We start from the raw sequence: 20,829 nt of genomic DNA on the forward strand, positions 1-20,829 counted from the left end.
ATAAATTCTAAGGGACCCTGCCATTCACCTGATCTGAAAGAAAATGTGATTCTTCAAACCAGGCAACCTTCTCCATTACCCAAAAAATATTCAGTTGAGCATTATATTCCTTTACAATCAATCTGTTCAATAAAATGTGCACAATATAACAAATAAAATTATAACAACACTAATATGAATATCACATCTTTCAAAACAAAACGTATAATTGGACAGCCACTAGATGAAGTCTTAGTCTTGCAATGTAATCATTGCAGTTTCTAAAAAAAACTGCAACAGGTTAGTGGAATTCTGAGCACAGGATATTTTTCTGTATAGTATGGATTAATGTTTAACTTTTTTTTTAATGAAAATAGAGCAATATAGTTTAAAGAATTGTATTTAATGTATTCTGTTGATAGAATCTCTAGGAACATAGATTTACAGAACTTATGTATATAACTTATAGATATAGAATTGATGGATGATATTGATCTTAATTAACTATATTAATTAAGCTTGTACATATATAAATTACGCATTTCATTAATAATGTATTAAGTTTGATTAGGTTCAACTGATCATAAGCAATAATAACAAGGAAATGAGTATGCTTGAGAATCAGTGATTGAAGCGCATGCTATGGAATACATGAATAATATGCCGCATCCAGATTATGGAACGCACAATAGGAGGCAATGGAACACATGCAGGATATGATGTTAAGTCTTGGATCACTAGCAAAATAGGGGCTAGGAACGCAACGTATTTCCAAAGCTAGTGGCAGTGGAACATACACAACCACAGCCTTTAGCAATCAAAAGAGTTATAAATGAATGATGATGTACAAGGATTACTACTACCAGACTGAAGAAGCTGGATAAGCCAAACACATTTTTTAATGATTTTATATTTGTTTTTAATAGATGTCTCAAATAAAGTGTAATTTATATTTTAACATTTGGTCATCCTATTAAGCACTTTGAAAAGGCTCTACCTTTGTGAGTACAATATAAACCTAACATTTGAATCCTTGTACGTCCAATATTACACTGTCTTCAAGACATGAGCAATTCATTTCGTTCAAAATGTAAATTTGGACACAATTCGGATGTTTCTGAATGTCCGAATTGCCAAATTTCAGAAGTGCCGAACCTAATTCCGGCAGTGCAAAAGTGCTTCGGATTTCTGAAAACTGGCAAAACAATAGAGGGAGGGAAAATTACATGAATAATGAGAGCAATCAATACCTAACCCTAGATGTGTAAGTGGTTGTGGTGGTTAGGGGTAGTATTGCTGAAGTCCCGAATAGCCAAAGTGCCGAACCGAAATACCGAACCAGATATTTTTACCCATGCACATCCCTAATAATTCCTCTTCTTCTGAGACACCATTATAGGAAGAAACAAAGTGGTGAGAAAGATTTGATTAATCTGATGGGAGAGGCTTAAACAACTTAAGCTAGTTTATATAGTACTTATAATACTACACTATTTTTGTAGTATTATTTTTATTTTATAATTTAAAGATATACATATTAATATAGTACTACCATAAGTGTAGTTGCAATGTTATCATATTAGCCACATTTTATTGCACAGATTGTTTGTAAAAGAATATAGCCCACTGCATGTTTTTGTTGGTTTTGTGTGTTTTTAGGGATTAAACATATCAGTGTGGTAGCAGCTCACAGTAATAATTGACTACTTACTAGTAATTTAATAATTATTTTTCTTTTTTAGCACCTAACAAATACGTTTTTTTTTTAAATGTATTTTTTGTTGTTGTTAATTAACCTTCCTCCATTGCCCTCTGGTCCAGTTCTCAATCTCACGTCCCAATTAAATGTGCTTTCATCAATGGACAAGGGTCATCATGGGTAATCTTTTGGTTCATGGCTACACACCTCCATATGTACCAGACTGAGATGCACCGTTTGTTCTTACACTTTTTTTCATGGCCAGCACTGTTTTTCAGCAATTTGAGCTACAGTAATTTTTCTGTGAGGTTGGCCTTTTGCCCCCCAAATGCATCAATGAGCCTGGGATGCCCATGACCCTGACACACGTTAACTGGTTTTCCTTCCTTGCATCACTTTTGGTAGGTACTAACTACTGCATACCAAGATCACACCACAAGACTTGCCATTTTGGGGATGTTCTGAACTTGCCGTTTTGGAGATGTCATCTATTCATCAGATTTTTTTGCTCATTTCCCCTGCTTCTAACGCATGAAATCAAAGAATTGATATATCCCACCTACTGACTGGTGCCATTCTAATAATATAATCGATGTTACTCACTTCACCTGTCAGTTTTTAATGTTGTGCTTGTTGATCACTTTTTGCATCAAGAACCTGTTACAACACATAATAAAATTTGTATCCCTGCAAAATCATCTGTGCCATAATATCAGGGGTCAAGTCCTGGGGGAAAAAATGTGGAAACTAAACCAAAATTCCAACCTCAATTTTTTTTTCTATATATAAATATATATAATATAATTATATATAACTCACCACGTGAGTTTGCACGAGCTCCTACGGGGGCCTGCTTGCCAGCCTCCTGCACACAGACTATGGGCCCTGCAGGGAAACCTGTAAAAGACTACCGAACTTGACCGACTGTTAGCACTGATTCCCCCTGGAACTGTTTTGGGCATGGGGCCATGCTTGCGGACGGTCAAAACTATGACTTCCAGGAAATTCCTGAACCCCTGAACCGATCTGAGTGATTTTTGCATCCCAGATCGGGGCTATAAGGGGATATATGTTTTTATGAGGTTCCCATATGTTTTTGGGGTGTTTTCAAAAATGGGTAAAAAGTTGTCTTTTTCATTTGGAGATAATTGAGTTGATACAGTAAATAACTCAATTATCTCCTAAGCAGAGGGGAGTCCCCTGTTCCAGCTAGGAAGTGGTCCTTTGGCGAAGGTACCCAGTCGGGGTACAGGGAGCTCTGTTACACTGTGTGTGGGGGAGTGCACTGTGTGAGTGTAGAGAGTGGGATAGGGAGGGGCTATAATATTTTTATTATAAGTATTCCCACCTCCCTGTTCTTACCTTAAAGGGAAGGGTGGCATTCAGTTCCCTGGTTGTCCAGCATGCGGCTTATTCACTGAGTACCGGGCAGGTCACGAGATGAGAGAGATTCCTCTTGGATCCCTGGCACTTACACTCAATGTCAGAGCATTGCTGCAGTTTACCATAGCAGTACTCTGACACTATAGGTGCCAGAACTTGCAATAGATATTATAGTAGGTGCTACAGGCATAGACTTTCAGGCTATGCTCTCCCTCTGCATTATGGTCACCCGACCCCCGCTTAACATTAATGTTTACTAAGCCAGTGAGGGAGATGTTTGTGACTACCTACTTTTCCCCCAACAGGAACAATGTTCCTATGCATTCCTTCTGGACTTGAGCCCTGCATAATATACTTCTTCAGAACAGATGCCCAAAATTGCTCAGCATATTTAAGATGTGGTCTTACCATTGATTTATAAGAGGAAAAATTGTAGATTATGCTAGTTTGTGTACCTATAATCTTAAATTTTATTAATGACAGGAGGTGGGTATTTGCTTAAGTCTCTCTTTACTACAACTCTCAGCAGCACTTACATGGAGATAAATCAACCAATCAGAAACAAACAGAAACAATAAGTTTCCCCTTCTAACACTTCTTCTTTCAAGCTGTGACCAAAAGAGGTAACAGGAACAATGAAGAACTTGGAAAATGGCAGGAATAAAAAACAGGACAGCACAGAATCAAGGCGATCCCCTTCAAAAGTAGGTGTCCATCAAAATTGGCACCATAGGCAGACTTTAACCCCTTAAGGACACACGACGTGTGTGACACGTCATGATTCCCTTTTATTCCAGAAGTTTGGTCCTTAAGGGGTTAAACTGAAATAAGAAACAACTGAATTGAAACAACTGATAAATTGAGGAAATGTACTCTGAAAAACCCCATTTCAAATCAATAGAAAATTATGTAAGAAAAATTAGCAAACAACAATGAATGGTGAGAGCATACAGTAACAAATCCCCACCTCAGCTTTCTAGGATACATACTGCGCTAAAAAAAGGAGGGAAATATTCCCCTCCTGTCATTAATACAATTCAGATTATACAGGGAGTGCAGAATTATTAGGCAAGTTGTATTTTTGAGGATTAATTTTATTGAAAATAAAAAATGTCAGCGCTATATATGGTAGCCTATACAGTGAGGCAACCTATAAAAATGTGCAAAAAAAAATCAAACAAAACTCTGTGAGTTTAGTAATAAATAGATATAAACACTTAAATCCCACAGTAGTTTAGATTTATGCACAAAAAATATATAGTAAAAACTTGCTTAAGAGTCCATATAGTCTTATAAGAGAGTCTTGAAGGGGTTAATCCTGTGTTGAAATGGGAGATACACTGTAGCTTTTACCTTCAAGAGATACAAAAGAAAACTTTCATAGTGTAAAACCGTTTTAATAAATCACAAGATACCCTTCCCCCCAAATAGGAACCCTTACTTGAGCAAGTTGTGATATTTGTCTCCAAGATATCACGAAATACACATTTGTAAAATCAGAGGCTGTGTAGCCGTTTACCGTCCGCTGCTCTCAGCAGTTTCAAAATTCCCGCCCGATCTCAGCGCTGATACGGTGGGTTCTCTCCTGCAGCATGGGAGCATCAGTGTGTGGACGATTGTAAGCCGGCTATGAGCATCAGACCTCTGCACCCGATGTCACTTCAACACGTTTCGCCCTCTACGCCGGGCTTTTTCAAGATAGTGTATCGGATAAGAACAGCATCTTTAAATACATTATCTTTTGATCAGCTAATAATCAACTGCTGATCGACTAATAGTCTTAAACATATTCAATGTAGAGGATAAACAGGATCCTGTCATTGCTTAACAATTCAGACGGTAAACGGCTATACAGCCTCTGATTTTACAAATGTGTATTTCGTGATATCTTGGAAACAAATATCACAACTTGCTCAAGTAAGGGTTCCTATTTGGGGGGAAGGGTATCTTGTGATTTATTAAAACGGTTTTACACTATGAAAGTTTTCTTTTGTATCTCTTGAAGGTAAAAGCTACAGTGTATCTCCCATTTCAACACAGGATTAACCCCTTCAAGACTCTCTTATAAGACTATATGGACTCTTAAGCAAGTTTTTACTATATATTTTTTGTGCATAAATCTAAACTACTGTGGGATTAAAGTGTTTATATCTATTTATTACTAAACTCACAGAGTTTTGTTTGATTTTTTTTTTGCAAATTTTTATGGGTTGCCTCACTGTATAGGCTACCATATATAGCGCTGACATTTTTTATTTTCATATACTAGGGCATGATCATTAAGGAGTTTTGCTTTATGTCTAGCTGCTAATTTTTACACTACAACAATTTTTATTATTTACTATTTGTATCTTGTTTATATTTACTTTTTAAAAGGTGCGCTCTCCTGTATTTTATAAAGGATTAATTTTATTATTGAACAACAACCATGTTCTCAATGAACCCAAAAAAATAAAAAATAAAAACTGAAATTAATATCAAAGCTGAATATTTTTGGAAGTAGTTTTTAGTTTGGTTTTAGTTATAGCTATTTTAGGGGGATATCTGTGTGTGCAGGTGACTATTACTGTGCATAATTATTAGGCAACATAACAAAAAACAAATATATACCCATTTCAATTATTTATTTTTACCAGTGAAACCAATATAACATCTCAACATTTACAAATATACATTTCTGACATTCAAAAACATAAAAACAAATCAGTGACCAATATAGCCACCTTTCTTTGCAAGGACACTCAAAAGCCTGCCATCCATGGATTCTGTCAGTGTTTTGATCTGTTCACCATCAACATTGCGTGCAGCAGCAACCACAGCCTCCCAGACACTGTTCAGAGAGGTGTACTGTTTTCCCTCCTTGTAAATCTCACATTTGATGATGGACCACAGGTCAGGTGAACAAGGAGGCCATGTCATTAGATTTTCTTGCCAGCCACGCTGTGGAGTACTTGGACGCGTGTGATGGAGCATTGTCCTGCATGAAAATCATGTTTTTCTTGAAGGATGCAGACTTCTTCCTGTACCACTGCTTGAAGAAGGTGTCTTCCAGAAACTGGCAGTAGGACTGGGAGTTGAGCTTGACTCCATCCTCAACCCAAAAAGGCCCCACAAGCTCATCTTTGATGATACCAGCCCAAACCAGTACTCCACCTCCACCTTGCTGGCGTCTGAGCCGGACTGGAGCTCTCTACCCTTTACCAATCCATCCATCTGGCCCATCAAGACTCACTCTCATTTCATCAGTCCATAAAACCTTAGAAAAATCAGTCTTGAGATATTTCTTGGCCCAGTCTTGACGTTTCAGCTTGTGTGTCTTGTTCAGTGGTGGTCGTCTTTCAGCCTTTCTTACCTTGGCCATGTCTCTGAGTATTGCACACCTTGTGCTTTTGGGCACTCCAGTGATGTTGCAGCTCTGAAATATGGCCAAACTGGTGGCAAGTGGCATCTTGGCAGCTGCACGCTTGACTTTTCTCAGTTCATGGGCAGTTATTTTGCGCCTTGGTTTCTCCACACGCTTCTTGCGACCCTGTTGACTATTTTGAATGAAACGCTTGATTGTTCGATGATCACGCTTCAGAAGCTTTGCAATTTTAAGAGTGCTGCATCCCTCTGCAAGATATCTCACTATTTTTGACTTTTCTGAGCCTGTCAAGTCCTTCTTTTGACCCATTTTGCCAAAGGAAAGGAAGTTGCCTAATAATTATGCACACCTGATATAGGGTGTTGATGCCATTAGACCACACCCCTTCTCATTACAGAGATGCACATCACCTAATATGCTTAATTGGTAGTAGGCTTTCAAGCCTATACAGCTTGGAGTAAGACAACATGCATAAAGAGGATGATGTGGTCAAAATACTCATTTGCCTAATAATTCTGCACTCCCTGTAGGTACACTTAAGCTATCATAATCTACATAATCTACAATTCTATCACATGACAGGAGGCTTTATATTTGCTGTTTTTATGCTCAGTCAGCAAAGCAAACTATGCATGTGTGAAAGAACGTAAATAAAACTGACGGAGTGTGCATTCTCGAGACCAATCCGCAGAACGTAGAATATCCTGTAGTGAAGCTCCTGCAATCAGGGCTCCGGATGCCGCTGTCATGAGTGGCGTTACGGAGACCGGGACCCCGGAGTGCCTGATGATGATGGGAGTCTCCGCGTGGAAATGGACTATCAGAATCCAAGAGACTGGGAATTCCAGGAACAGAATAAAGGAAAGAACCCAGAAAACCCAGCATAAAGAAAACCAGACATAGAATTGAAAACCAGAAAAACCAAGAAAAACAAAACAAGAATTGTAAAAAGAGTACTTTTAAATACATAAAGGGAATCAACACAGTAAAGGAGGAGACTATATTTAAAAGAAGAAAAACTACCACAACAAGAGGACATAGTTTTAAATTAGAGGGACAAAGGTTAAAAAATAATATCAGGAAGTATTACTTTACTGAGAGGGTAGTGGATGCATGGAATAGCCTTCCAGCTGAAGTGGTAGAGGTTAACACAGTAAAGGAGTTTAAGCATGCGTGGGATAGGCATATCCTAACTATAAGATAAGGCCAGAGACTAATGAAAGTATTTAGAAAATTGGGCAGACTAGATGGGCCGAATGGTTCTTATCTGCCGTGACATTCTATGTTTCTATGTAAGGAAATCAAGTGTATTTAAACCTCCTTCGGTAGTTTCCTCCCGAACCGCCAGAGCCTAGTGTATTTAGCTCTCCGTTCGGTAGTTGAAATAGACTAAATCCATATGAAATACAAATAGCTTTACAAGATAATTCCCTTAGTAAAGCATACGAATCCCCAAACATCAGCCGAAGTCAAGAAGAAGGGTTCAAAATGAACGGTCTTTAATTACCACACACCGACTTTTATGCAAGTCCCCATGCAAGGGGACATCCCACAGGGAGGGACAAAATATAACCAATCACATACAGTAAAAGCATAAAACACACCCATCACAAACATAATTCCCTCCCCTAGCCATGGAGATAATCAAGTCTGATAAAGTAATAACTTGATTATCTCCAGGCAGAAAAATCACTATTTTCCCCAATATCTGGAACACCCCTTTATACATGAGGTATCCCCACAAATATGTCCCCTGATAGCCCCGATCTGGGTGACCAACATATTCAAATTTCACCCAGATCGGTTCAGGGGTTCTCAAAAACTATTGAAGTCCTCTATGACCGGTTCACCGTGGGTGGGCTGCTCAAAATAGTTCCTGAAGTTTGGGTGGTTTTGCCGGTCAATTCAGTAAAGGGAGAAAAATGAATAAAAGTACCGAATGGATTCCCCTTGCTCCTAGTAGCGATTGTTCCCCTCATTCATATGCACAACCTTACCAAATAGCGCTCTTCTAGCTAATCGGTACATATAGATCCAGCGTTCGTGTGTTTGAGACCGGTGTTCGGGAAGTCGAGTGTCCGATTTTAGTTCCAGACACTCGACGACCAAGTCCCGCTGCCTTTGTTCGTCTGAAAAAAGATGGCCGCGGTTTTCTCAGCCACGCGGTGTTCGGTAGTAGAAACGCTGGCAGCACACGTAGAGGGTTTAATTGACACAGGCTTTGAAGTTAAATGAGCCAGGGGGTGGTCTTTGATCGGTAGTTCCATCTACCGAAGGGAAAATTAAGAAATAACGAATAAAAGGGTAATTTCTTCACAGTACTGTATACCAGAAGCCAAGGCCAGACATCTCCACAGAACAGAACAGTATGTGACAGCCGCAGACCCTCTCACTAAATGCGCCCCAGGAATAAACATCTGCCAGGGACAACAGACATCTGATCCAGCGTGCCAAGGTAGTGGAGTTGGCCCAACAGGGTAGTGCGGAGGGGAGCAGTGAATGTGACATAGCAAGACTATGCATAACTTAGGAGCATCATGGAAATATGGATAAAAGATAGCTGGCGAGTCCAACTTGGTCCATCTGGATACAGAGAAAATAACACCCTCGGGGAAAACGAAAAAACTTCGACATTAAACGCCCACACATTAGAAACCAGACGGAACGAAACACGGCACAGGAGGAGAGCAAATTTGGCCGATTGTTGACAGAGAGATCCCAGTTACCCGGCCAGTCAATGAAAAAACGAAGCACCAAATTCACGTCCCAAAGTTGGGTACTTAGGTGTTGGAGGGTGAGATAGCTTGATGCCTCTGAGAAGCCTACACATCAAGGGATCTTGACCAACTGAGAAACCCTCATGATGAACGTGTGCCACCGAGCTAGGTGAGTGGACCACATTAATAGAACGATAGGATTTTCCATGCTCAAACAAATGAGAAAATAAATTTAGAATGACAGAAACAGGGGCATTAAAGGGATTGGTATCCCGTTCCATGCACCAACAACACCAGGTGGTCCAAGCAGACAAGTAACATCTTCTAGTTCCTGGGGTCCAGGAATCCCAGAGGAGGTCCTTAGTTGTTTGTGATAAGTTGCTCACATTCCAGGCTTCCCTGAAAGAGTCCAGGCAACCAAGAAGAGGTGGCTGTCCATTGCTAGATGATGCAGATTGCCTCATACAGCCAAAAGGAGATTGTGGGGTGGCGGGAATAGAAGAGGATCATGACAGGACAGCTCCAGAAGTTTGGGGAACCAAGGGGTATGCTACCTATGGATTTAGAGTGGAACTCAATTGCAGAAATTGTTAATAGGACAAACCTTAGAAGATGATCAGAATAAGAATTAGAATTTAAATAGAACAATTCCTAATAAAGGACTTTGATTTAAAGGTGGATTGTTGAGAAGAGTTCCTGTAGCTTTAAGAAATACGATTTGAAGGTGGAAGTTGGAACAATTAAGCAGAGTGGTTGCTGCAGATGGTTTAGGTAAGCGTAGACCAGTTTATAGATGGAATATCAAAGATGAGATATTTCATTAGTTGAACTCAGGAGGCGAGGAAATAGATTTGCAATAGTATTGAAATGCCAGAAGAATGATACAATACAATTTATATAACTTGCCATTTCCTTGGAAGGTTTCCAGTAATGTACTCTGACTAGAGGAAGTAGGAACAATATCACAGGTAGTCCGAGGTCAAGGGAAGGAGAATGGAGATCAGTGGTTTAACAGTCCAGGTTCGGTACACGTGTAGAGAAGTTTAGCGAGAGAATTGTTTGTAGCCGGTCAGAAGATCGAGGAAGCTTCAAAACAACCAAGCACTTTGAAACTGGCACGGTTCCCCTATGTAGCATGAGGAAGCCGCGTCAGAGAAGGGAGGCGTGTTGTTGTTCTATCAACCCGGAAGTGTCGGAATAGCGAGAAGCCGTTTCTGACACCAAGTTCTGACACCAAGCCTCGTCTCGCCAAAGTGGAGTCAGTAGAACCAAGGAAGAGCGCTGAGTCTCAGCTGTAAGAGAGCCCTGGAAATCATAGCGAATGGAAGAAAGGCATAGGCTCCTTGAGGAGACCAATCTTGGAGGAAATTGTCCAACCTCTGCACACTCCAGATCCGGAAGCCAACTGAAGTACCTCGGAATGTGATGGTTTGTCCGAGAGACAAAGAGATCCACCATGAACGGGCCGCTTGCCTCCGACATGCTGCGGAATACGGACCTGTGTAGACACCACATCAACCACCAGGCGCGGGAAAAAAGATTGTTCCTTTGTCTCCCAGGCACTGCAAAGCCCGCCCCTGGGAAAATAGCTAGTCTCTTTGTCCCTTGGGCTCATGAGAGCCCGCCAAACTCGCAAGTGTCCCAGAGGTGCCCACACCAATCTCAGGGACCCTCGCCTCGGGCCCTCGCGCACTAGTCTTTGTTCGAGAGGTCCTGGTGTGAAACCCAGAAAGGGAAGTGTCTCTTTTCAGGGCATGAATGCTCCCCTTGGTCGGCGTTCGTCTGTACAAATGGTGGCCACCCGGAGAAGCACTCATTACTTTCCTTGCGGTTGCACACCTAGGTTGCGAGTGGGAACACTGATTAATTGGCATTAACGTTTTAATGAAACACTGGGGAGGCCCTTGTTCAGGAAATGAATGACGTGGGAATCAATCCAAGAATGCTCCCCTTGGTGGCATTCGCCTGTAAAATGGCGGCCACCCAGGGAAGCACTCATTAATTGTTTCCCTTTGCAGTTTGTGGATTTGACACTTATGTTGCAAGGCGTGAAGGTTCTAAACTAACATTCTAAATGAGGTATCAGGCTGGTCCTCATTCGGGAGGCAAATAAATTCCCTTCATGAAGGCACTCCCGAACGGGGAGCGGGCACATTATACAAAGGGATGGGGAAAACATACATAATATCCGAAAGGCAATTCATGGACAGGCAGCGGTCCCACCACACAGCTCCCCCTCAACCGCAAGCCAGCATACACAGTCTGATCCCAACAGATCGACTTGGGGTTGTCCGGGGGTGTTCTCACGGATTACTTATCTAAGGCTGTCTGTCTGGACAACCCGTCGGCATTCCCGTTTTGCTTACTGGGTCTATGATGAAGTCGTAGGTCTGTAGGGCCAAGCTCCACCGTAACAGCCAGGAATTGTCTCCAGAGACCCGGTTAAGCCGTAATAGATTGTAATCCATGAGCAAGGTGAATTGCTGTTAATAGTGGTAGGGCTGCAGTTTCTTGAGGGCCCACACCACCGCCCAGCACTCCTTTTCAGTGTGGCAGTGTAGCTCACCTCCCGGGGCAATAGCTTCCTGCTTAGGTAACCCACAGGATGTTCTGTTCCATTGTCCCCGACCTTGCTCAGCACCACTCCTAACTCAAACATGGAGGCATTTGTGTGGACGAGAAAAGGTTTGGATTAGGAGCTGCCAAGGCAGGGGCATTTACCGAGGTTGTCCTAGGTACTGTACCTCCACCATCCCTAGGTGGCACTTGCTGGGCTTTAGGGTAATTATGCCTCCTGAATCCTGTCTAGTACAGTTCCTACATGGACCAGATGCTCCTCCCAAGTGTCGCTGTATATGGCGATGTCATCCACGTATGCACAGGCATAATCCTGGAGGCCATCCAACAGTCGGTCCACCATCCTCTGGAAAGTAGCTGGGGCGTTCTTCATCCCAAATGGCATTACCCTAAATTGGTAGAGACCAACTGGGGTGACGAAGGTTGACTTAGGAACAGCATCTGCTGCGAGGGGAATCTGCCACTACCCCTTGCACAGATCTATCGTGGTAAGGTACCGGCCATGAGCCATCTTATCCAGCATCTCATCTATACGGGGGCGGGGGGGTATGCATCTAATACATCTTGTCGTTGAGCCTACAGTAGTCTACTCAGAACCTCGTGGTTCCATCTCTCTTTGGTACCAGGACTACTGCTGAGGCCCAATGACTTTTGGACAGTTCGATGTCCCCAAGCTGGAGCATCTCTTGGATCTCCTGATGCATAATCTTCCGCGCCACCTCTGGCATTCGGGTTGGAAGTCTCTACCTTGTGGGTGACCAGTGAGATATACCCGAGCAGGTTGGAGAATGTGTCCCTCTTTGCAGACATCTTCTGTTGTGCCTGTGTGTTCTCCTCTTCGGTTATTCTGCCCCTTAAGTGGACCTCATCTATGGACCACTGAACCCGAGCAAGAACCTTGCAGTTTCAAACCTAGGTTGCGAGTGGGGAAGCTCTGATTAATAGGCATGAACATTCTAATGGGGCACCGGGGAGGCCCTCGTTCGGTATACGAATGAGGTGGGAAACAATCCACGAATGCTCCCCCTAGTGGCGTTGCCTTTACGAAAGGCGACCACCCAGGGAAGCACTCGTTAATTGTTTACCTTTGTGGTTTGCAGGTTTGACACTTATGTTGTGAGGCCCGAAGGTTATAAACTAACATTCTAAATGAGGTATCAAGGTGGTCCCCATTCGGGAGGCAAATTAATTCCCTTCGTGGAGGCACTCCTGAACAGGGAGCAGGCACAATATACAAAGGTGACAAAAAGTGATAAAGTGGAGCGCTCAAAAAAGTGCTAGTGCTTTTATATTTACCCTTAGTACATTTATATATTACTGGTATGCAGCGAATATATGAAAAAGGAGACAAAAACCAACAGATATATAGTGCAGATGGTAATATGTGGAATTTGAGATTATAAATGATAAGATCCACTCACATTGACCAAAGCCTGTAACTACTGGCTCTGTAATCAGCGCTGTTATGCCTTTATGGTAGCATACTACCATCCATCAAGTGGATCTCCGGTTTGTGGATGTATAAAGCAAAAAGAGAAGGAAAACAAACTCCAATGGTATTGTGTCTTCTTATATACACTGGATTAAAACATTTCTAAAGTTTACCTTATTCAGAGCCCATAAATCCTGGCTCTAGAATTGAATGCCTGTTGCCTAATCCAGGGTCGGCAAAACCTCAAATGGATCCCTTCTGAAGCTGGGAATCATATTGGACTGGAACTGTGTTGAATTAGTTATACAAATGTATTTCCAAATTATGGTAAAATAAATAAAACCAATATAAAACAAGTATAAAAATAAACACTAAGTCCTTATGTTCCAATGCCAATACGCATTTTACTCGACTTTTATGAGCTGCTACTACACCTTTTAGAATTTCAAGCGCTTAATTGAAATACACTAATTTGTATACCTTGTGGAGTAAAAGACTTTGCACAATATACAAAGGGATGGGGAAAACACACAAAATATCCAAAAGGCAATTCACGGACAGGCAGCGTTCCCGCCATAGAGACACCAGCAGTGTCTGTAATATGGGCAGGAAAAAAGTAACTCTTTATTGGGGAAAATGTCACCAACCATGTGGGACAGAGGATGTAGGACAAACATCCCTGTGACAGGTTCAACCCTTATGTGAGTGGGCTGCAATATCTAGTCACATTTAAGTTTCCCCTTCTGGTCTATGAGCGGATCGGACGTTAGAGGGTGGTCACAGTTTGGAGAGGGGGACAAAAGAGAGCTGAACTCATAAATTAATTAATATGGCCTTCGCGATTGCTTGTGGGACCAGCAGATATGTTTTCTGCAGCCCCAGGGCTCATGGAAACCGGGAAAGGCAGCCAAAAGAGCCTTCCAAGGCCCCTGAACAGGAGAAAATCAACAGAAGACAAATACATATACTAAGCCTCAAAGACCCAGCAGGGAAAGGACAGGGAAAGTTATAAAGGAAAAGGGAAAATAAAGGTACCAAAAAGGAACAAGCGGAAATAAATAAAGAAAGGAAAATCACAAACCACAGCAACCCACTTTAAGAACAGGAGGCAGTGATACCTGTGCTGAGGAGCAGCAAAGAAAGAGTGAGTGTTAGAAGGGGAGGGGAGACTTATTGTTTCTGTTTGTTTCTGATTGGTTGATTTATTTCTGTGTAAAAGTGCTGCTGAGAGTTATAGTAAAGAGGGATTTAAGTTTTTGGTTCATGGATTGCAGGATAAAACTTACAAGGAAAGGTTTAAAAGGAACTTAACATGTATAGCTTGGAGGAAAGACAACATAGAGGGGATGTGATAAAAACATTTAAATACATAAAGGGAATCAACACAGTAAAGGAGGAGACAATATTTAAAAGAAAAAAAAAACTACCACAACAAGAGGACATAGTCTTAAATTAGAGGGGCAAAGGTTTAAAACTAGCTAAGCTAAAGTGGTAGAGGTTAATACAGTAAAGGAGTTTAAGATGTGTGGAATAGGCATAAGTCTATCCTAACTATAAGATAAGGCCCGGGACTAATGAAAGTATTTAGAAAATTGGGCAGACTAGATGGGCGGAATGGTTCTTATCTGCCGTCACATTCTATGTTAAGCAAATATGAAGCCTCCTGTCATGTGATAAAATTATATTTTCATCCTGAGATCAGATATCCAGTTTTAGACTTTTTAGCTAATACACAGACATGTCAGTCACTTGTACTGAATCTGAATTTACACCTGCTCATACAGAGAGACGATCTTGGTTTCATATGCTGATTTAGATAAGCAAGCAAATCTAAAACAATCTTACCTTCCATTCTCTAAACAAAGCCATCTTTTGTGCTAAAATGCACAGGCAACAGTGATAAATGCCACATGCCTTGATAGTAAGTGTCTGCATGGACTTAGAGTCAGGCTTTTAAACACGTTATACAGATGTGTGTACTTCAATTAAGCAAAAATTGAGCAAAAAACAAATGTGAGGAAGGCTGAACTTGATGGACACAAGTCTCTTTTCAGCTATGTAACTATGTAACCATGTAATCACCCAGGAAGATTTTCTCTTACCTAGAGTATTGGCCTCTACTATGGTATTCAGGTAGACTTTACCATAGTAACTCACTGGAGTTGCTTGAAAGTAGGCTATTTAAAGTAGTCTCTTTTAAGTAGGAGTTAAAACAACAGGAGTTGAAGTCAAGAGGGTAAATATTGTTTTTGCTCACTTGTGCTATTTGGTAACTGGGGATGAGTGCTAGCAAGATTACAAGTTTTACTCAGTGTACATCCTGCTGCATGTATGCACGCCTGGATAAATCTGTCCAGGGTCCATTCCTCTGTGGTGGGTGTGAGCGAGTGGCTTTTCTGGAAGCTCGGATTGGAGATCTGGAGATGCAAATTGCAACACTGAGAGAGATTGATAATCTTGAGAGGAGTCTGCTGCTCACTGAGCAGAGTTTAGTGGGTGCAGGTAGTGGATTGGGAGGAGATGAGACAGATGAAGAACAGGCACATAGCTGGGTAACAGTGGGGCGAGGAAGCAGAGGGGGAGGGAAGAGGAAAGGTTTAGCTAGTCCTGATCTAGTGCAGCCAAACAGATTTGCCCGTTTGAGTGAAGATGTTGGGTGCATCAGCTCAGGAGTAGCTGTACTGCAGGAAGCTGTTCCTTCTAACAGCCGTGGGAACAGCCCCTCTAGTACGGGTGGGGTTGAGAGGGTAAGGAAGTCTAGACAGGTTGTGGTGGTAGGGGACTCTATTATTAAGAGAGTAGATAGGGTAATCTGCCACTCTGATCGACTCAACCGGACAGTTTGCTGTCTCCCGGGTGCTCGGATCCGGCATGTTGCCGACAGAATGGAGGGATTATTGGGAGGGGCTGGGGATGACCCAGCTGTCATGGTTCATATTGGTACCAATGACAAATTCAGAGGAAAATGGAAGGTCCTAAAGAGTGAGTTCAGGGATCTAGGAAGTAAACTAAAGAAAAGGACCTCCAAGGTAATATTTTCTGAAATATTACCTGTGCCGCGCGCTACGGCAGAAAGGCAGCGGGAGATTAGAGAGGTCAATGCGTGGCTGAAGTCTTGGTGCAGGAAAGAGGGCTTTGGGTTTTTAGAGCACTGGGCTGATTTTGCGCTTGGGTACAACCTGTATAGTCGTGATGGATTGCACCTAAACGGAAGAGGGTCTGCTGTGCTGGGGGATAGGATGGCTAGAAGGTTGGAGGAGATTTTAAACTAGTAGTGGGGGGGAGGCTCAAAGCAATCTAGAAAATGGAGATAGCATAGAAATGAGATGGGCCTTAGCTCAGAACAATGGGGGTGGAGATGGGGGAGGGGGAAGCTCAGAACAGAGGAGGTATGCAATATTGATACACAAAAAGTACAAATGACTCATGGTAATATTAAATGTATGCTTACTAATGCAAGGAGCCTATATAACAAAATGGGGGAACTAGAGGCAATACCATACACTAAACAATACGATATAATAGGCATAACAGAAACATGGTGGGATGAGACACATGACTGGGCAGTTAACTTAAATGGGTACACATTATTTAGGAGGGATAGGAAAAACAAGAAGGGTGGTGGGGTATGTTTGTATGTCAGCCATGAGTTCAAGTCAAATCTTAGGCATGTGGAGTGTGACGAGGAAAATGTGGAAGCTTTATGGGTAGATATCTGCTTGGGGCAAACAAAGGGAAATACGTTATTGGTTGGGATATGTTATAAACCACCAAATGTAAATATTAATGAGGAAGAACTGCTGTTAGAGCAAATTGGTGAAGCTGCAAATCGGGGGAACACATTAATTATTGGAGATTTTAATTAACCGGACATAAATTGGGATAGAGGGACTAGTACTTCAGCTAGGGGAATCCGTTTTTTTAATGTGTTAAATGACGCCTTTATGTCACAACTGGTACAAGGACCAACTAGAAAGGATGCTTGTCTGGATCTCGTTATAACAAACAATGTTAATCTTTTAACCAACATTCAAGTAGGGGAGCATTTGGGAAATAGTGATCACAATATGGTAACTTTTGAAATAAACTCAAAAAAGCAAAAGCAGGTGGGGTATATTAAAACTTATAATTTTAAAAAAGCCAATTTTAATAAGATTAGGGCAGCTCTACAACATATCGACTGGCATAAACGCCTTAGTGATAAAAACACTGAGGAAAAATGGAAACTATTCAAACAAATATTAGAAAGGTACATTTCACAGTATGTACCATTGGGTAATAAATATAAAAGAAACAAATTAAAACCAATGTGGCTTAGTGGAGAAGTAAAACAAGAGATTAAAAATAAGAAAATGGCTTTTAAAGCATTTAAATCGGACCAATCAGATGCATCCTATATAAGATATAAGGAAGCCAATAATACTTGCAAAAAGGCAATTAAAGTGGATAAACTAGAAAATGAGAAATTGATAGCCAAAGAATGCAAAACCAACCCCAAACATTTTTTCAAGTACATTAATTCTAAAAAAACAAAAAATGAAAATGTAAGTACACTGAAAACAGAGATGGGTCTGTTAGTCAATGAAGACCAGGAAAAGGCAGAAATTTTAAATAACTATTTTTCTTCCGTATATATTAATGAGGATACTATGGCAAGAGATATGCATATGATTGCTGCAACAAACTTGCAGATAACTTGTGATTGGATAACTCGAGACAAGGTGCTACAGCTATTAAAGAAAATTCATGTAAATAAAGCTCCGGGGCCTGACGGTATCCACCCACGAGTACTTAAGGAGCTAAGTGGGGAAATAAGTGAACCTCTGTATTTAATTTTTCAAGATTCTTTTGTTTCAGGTATTGTACCGGAGGATTGGAGGAAGGCAGATGTTGTTCCTATATTTAAAAAGGGTTCAAAATCCTTGCCTGGAAATTATAGACCTGTGAGCTTAACTTCTGTGACTGGGAAATTATTTGAACGGCTATTAAGGGATAATATTCAGGAATTCATTGGGAAGAACTGTGTTATTAGCAATAATCAGCATGGTTTTATGAAACATAGGTCATGTCAAACTAACCTAATTGCATTCTACGAAGAAGTAAGTAGAAATATAGATCAGGGTGTTGCAGTGGATGTGATCTACTTGGATTTTGCCAAGGCATTTGATACGGTTCCTCACAATAGGTTAGTCTTCAAACTAAAAGCAATTGGTCTAGATGAATATTCTTGTTCTTGGGTAGAACAGTGACTTAAGGATAGAGTACAGCGAGTTGTCATAAATGGTAAATTTTCAAGCTGGACAAAAGTGGTAAGTGGTGTCCCTCAGGGTTCTGTTTTGGGACCGCTTCTATTTAACATATTTATAAATGATCTTGAAATAGGCATTGAAAGCCATGTATCAGTGTTTGCAGATGACACAAAACTTTGTAAAGTAATAAAATGTGAGCAGGATATTGCCTTGCTGCAGAGGGATTTGGATAGATTGGGGGACTGGGCACTAAAATGGCAGATGAAATTTAACGTAGAAAAATGCAAAGTTATGCACTTCGGGGTTAAGAATGCACAAGCAATTTACACCCTAAATGGTAGTGAACTAGGGATAACCACACACGAGAAGGATTTGGGAATTGTTATAGACAACAAATTAGGTAGCAATATGCAATGTCAATCTGCCGTTGCTAAGGCCAGTAAGGTTTTGTCATGTATAAATAGGGGCATAAATTCTCGAGATGAAAATATAATTTTGCCTCTTTATAAATCGCTGGTAAGACCACACCTTGAATATGCTGTGCAATTTTGGGCACCTGTTCTAAAGAAGGATATCATGGCACTAGAAAAAGTGCAGAGACGAGCTACAAAATTGATAAAAGGAATGGAGCATTTTAGTTATGAAGAAAGGTTAAAAAATTTAAATCTCTTCAGTTTGGAAAAACGGCGCCTTATATATATATATAGGGGATATGATAACATTATACAAATATATTCGGGGCCAGTACAAACCATTATCTGGAAATCTATTCATAAACAGGGCTATACATAGGACACGAGGTCACACATTTAGGCTTGAAGAAAGCAGATTTCATCTAAGGCAAAGAAAAGGTTTTTTTACAGTAAGAGCAATAAGGATATGGAATTCATTGCCAGAAGAGGTGGTTTTGTCAGAGTCTATACAGATGTTTAAATTGCAATTGGATAAATACTTACAAAAACATAACATACAGGGATACAATTTCTAATTAGTGGGCTAATAGCTGCTTGATCCAAGGAGACATCTGACTGCTATTTTGGGGTCAAGAAGGAATTTTTTCCTAGTTTGTTGCAAAATTGGAAGCGCTTCAGACTGGGTGTTTTGCCTTCTTTTGGATCAACAGCAAAAGCATATGTGAGGAAGGCTGAACTTGATGGACGCAAGCCTCTTTTCAGCTATGTAACTATGTAACTATGTAACTATGTAATATAGTCAGGATATAGAAACTACCGCAGGACGTCAAGTAAGTGCTATTTACTGGGTCTTCAGTGAAAGAGTCTTAACCATGGCATAGGCCACATGGATCCAGTGGACCACTTTCATCCCCGTAGAGAGAGTTAGGTCACACCCACAGTTACTAAAAGGGAGTAACTCCTGCATATGTGCTGTTTGCTGGGTCTTCCAGGATCAGAGGCTGAACCTTAGTTGGGCTAAAAACATATTGGCCTGGCAAGTATAAAATAAAAAAAAATAAAAAAAGCCGAGGTCCACTAAAGCTGGAGGGGTGCATATAGTTGTACAAATTTCAGAGTTTTTTTTCCAGTCCTTTCTGCTGGGAGAGGAGGTGCTAATGAGTACAATGAGTAAATGTTAACATGTTTGATTAGTAAATATCTATACTGAGGCACATAATATGAAATGTTGACATTGATTCTGAAGAATTAAAATGTTCTTTTTGTAATATATTCTTGTTATTTCTAGGAACATACTGTCAACAAAGAGAGGTAGAAGCTATAATGGAAAGCAATGACGATAAGGAAGGATGCTGCTGCTGTAAACCATGTAATTTCCAGCATATGTTATCATGCAATGCAACTTTCAATTTGAGATGGCGTACATGGGAAGTCATGAGAATGCAATACATTCTGGAAGGTTACAGTGTTATTGAAAATAACGCAGCAACCATGCTGCAAGTATTTGACCTGCAAAAAATTCTCATTAAATATTACATAAAGGTATACATAATAAAATATAAAACAAAAACATGTATAAATTAATCATTGGATATGTATCTTTCTAAATATGACACTTCATGTAGAAAACACCTGTGCTCACAATTTAAATAATATCATCGTAACAGGTGTATGTCTGTATGAAGTGCATTATCAAAAACAAAAACATATGTTGATTTATTTTATTTCCTAATAATGAATATACTATCATTTTATATTAGTTTTTCAAATAAATATGCCAGAATTATGTATCTATTATTCTATAAAAGTACAAAGCATAACCCGTGCAAGAGGGAGTCATTTTTCTAATACGAAATACTCATCTGAGTTTCAGCAAGTTTTGATGGAAATGCCAAAATAAATTCAACTGTTAAATGTAGAAAAAAGCATAACCATAGCTGAAAACAACTCACTTACACAAAATAATTTTTTCTTGTAAATCATAGGCCCATGTAACCTATAAATAATAGAATTTAT

General features: G+C 40.5%; 1 protein-coding gene across 1 annotated transcript in view; it reads left to right on the top strand.

Annotated features, from left to right (window-relative positions):
- Positions 1-20,829, top strand: part of PCNX2 (pecanex 2) — a 3,673,975-nt gene that overhangs the window by 2,402,493 nt on the left and 1,250,653 nt on the right. The window contains exon 23 of the mRNA XM_063443387.1: positions 20,102-20,355. Within this exon, the coding sequence (XP_063299457.1) occupies positions 20,102-20,355 (254 nt within the window). The remainder of the gene's footprint in view (positions 1-20,101; positions 20,356-20,829) is intronic.

Source organism: Pelobates fuscus, chromosome 2 (genome assembly GCF_036172605.1).
Source record: "Pelobates fuscus isolate aPelFus1 chromosome 2, aPelFus1.pri, whole genome shotgun sequence".
NCBI lineage: Eukaryota > Metazoa > Chordata > Amphibia > Anura > Pelobatidae > Pelobates > Pelobates fuscus.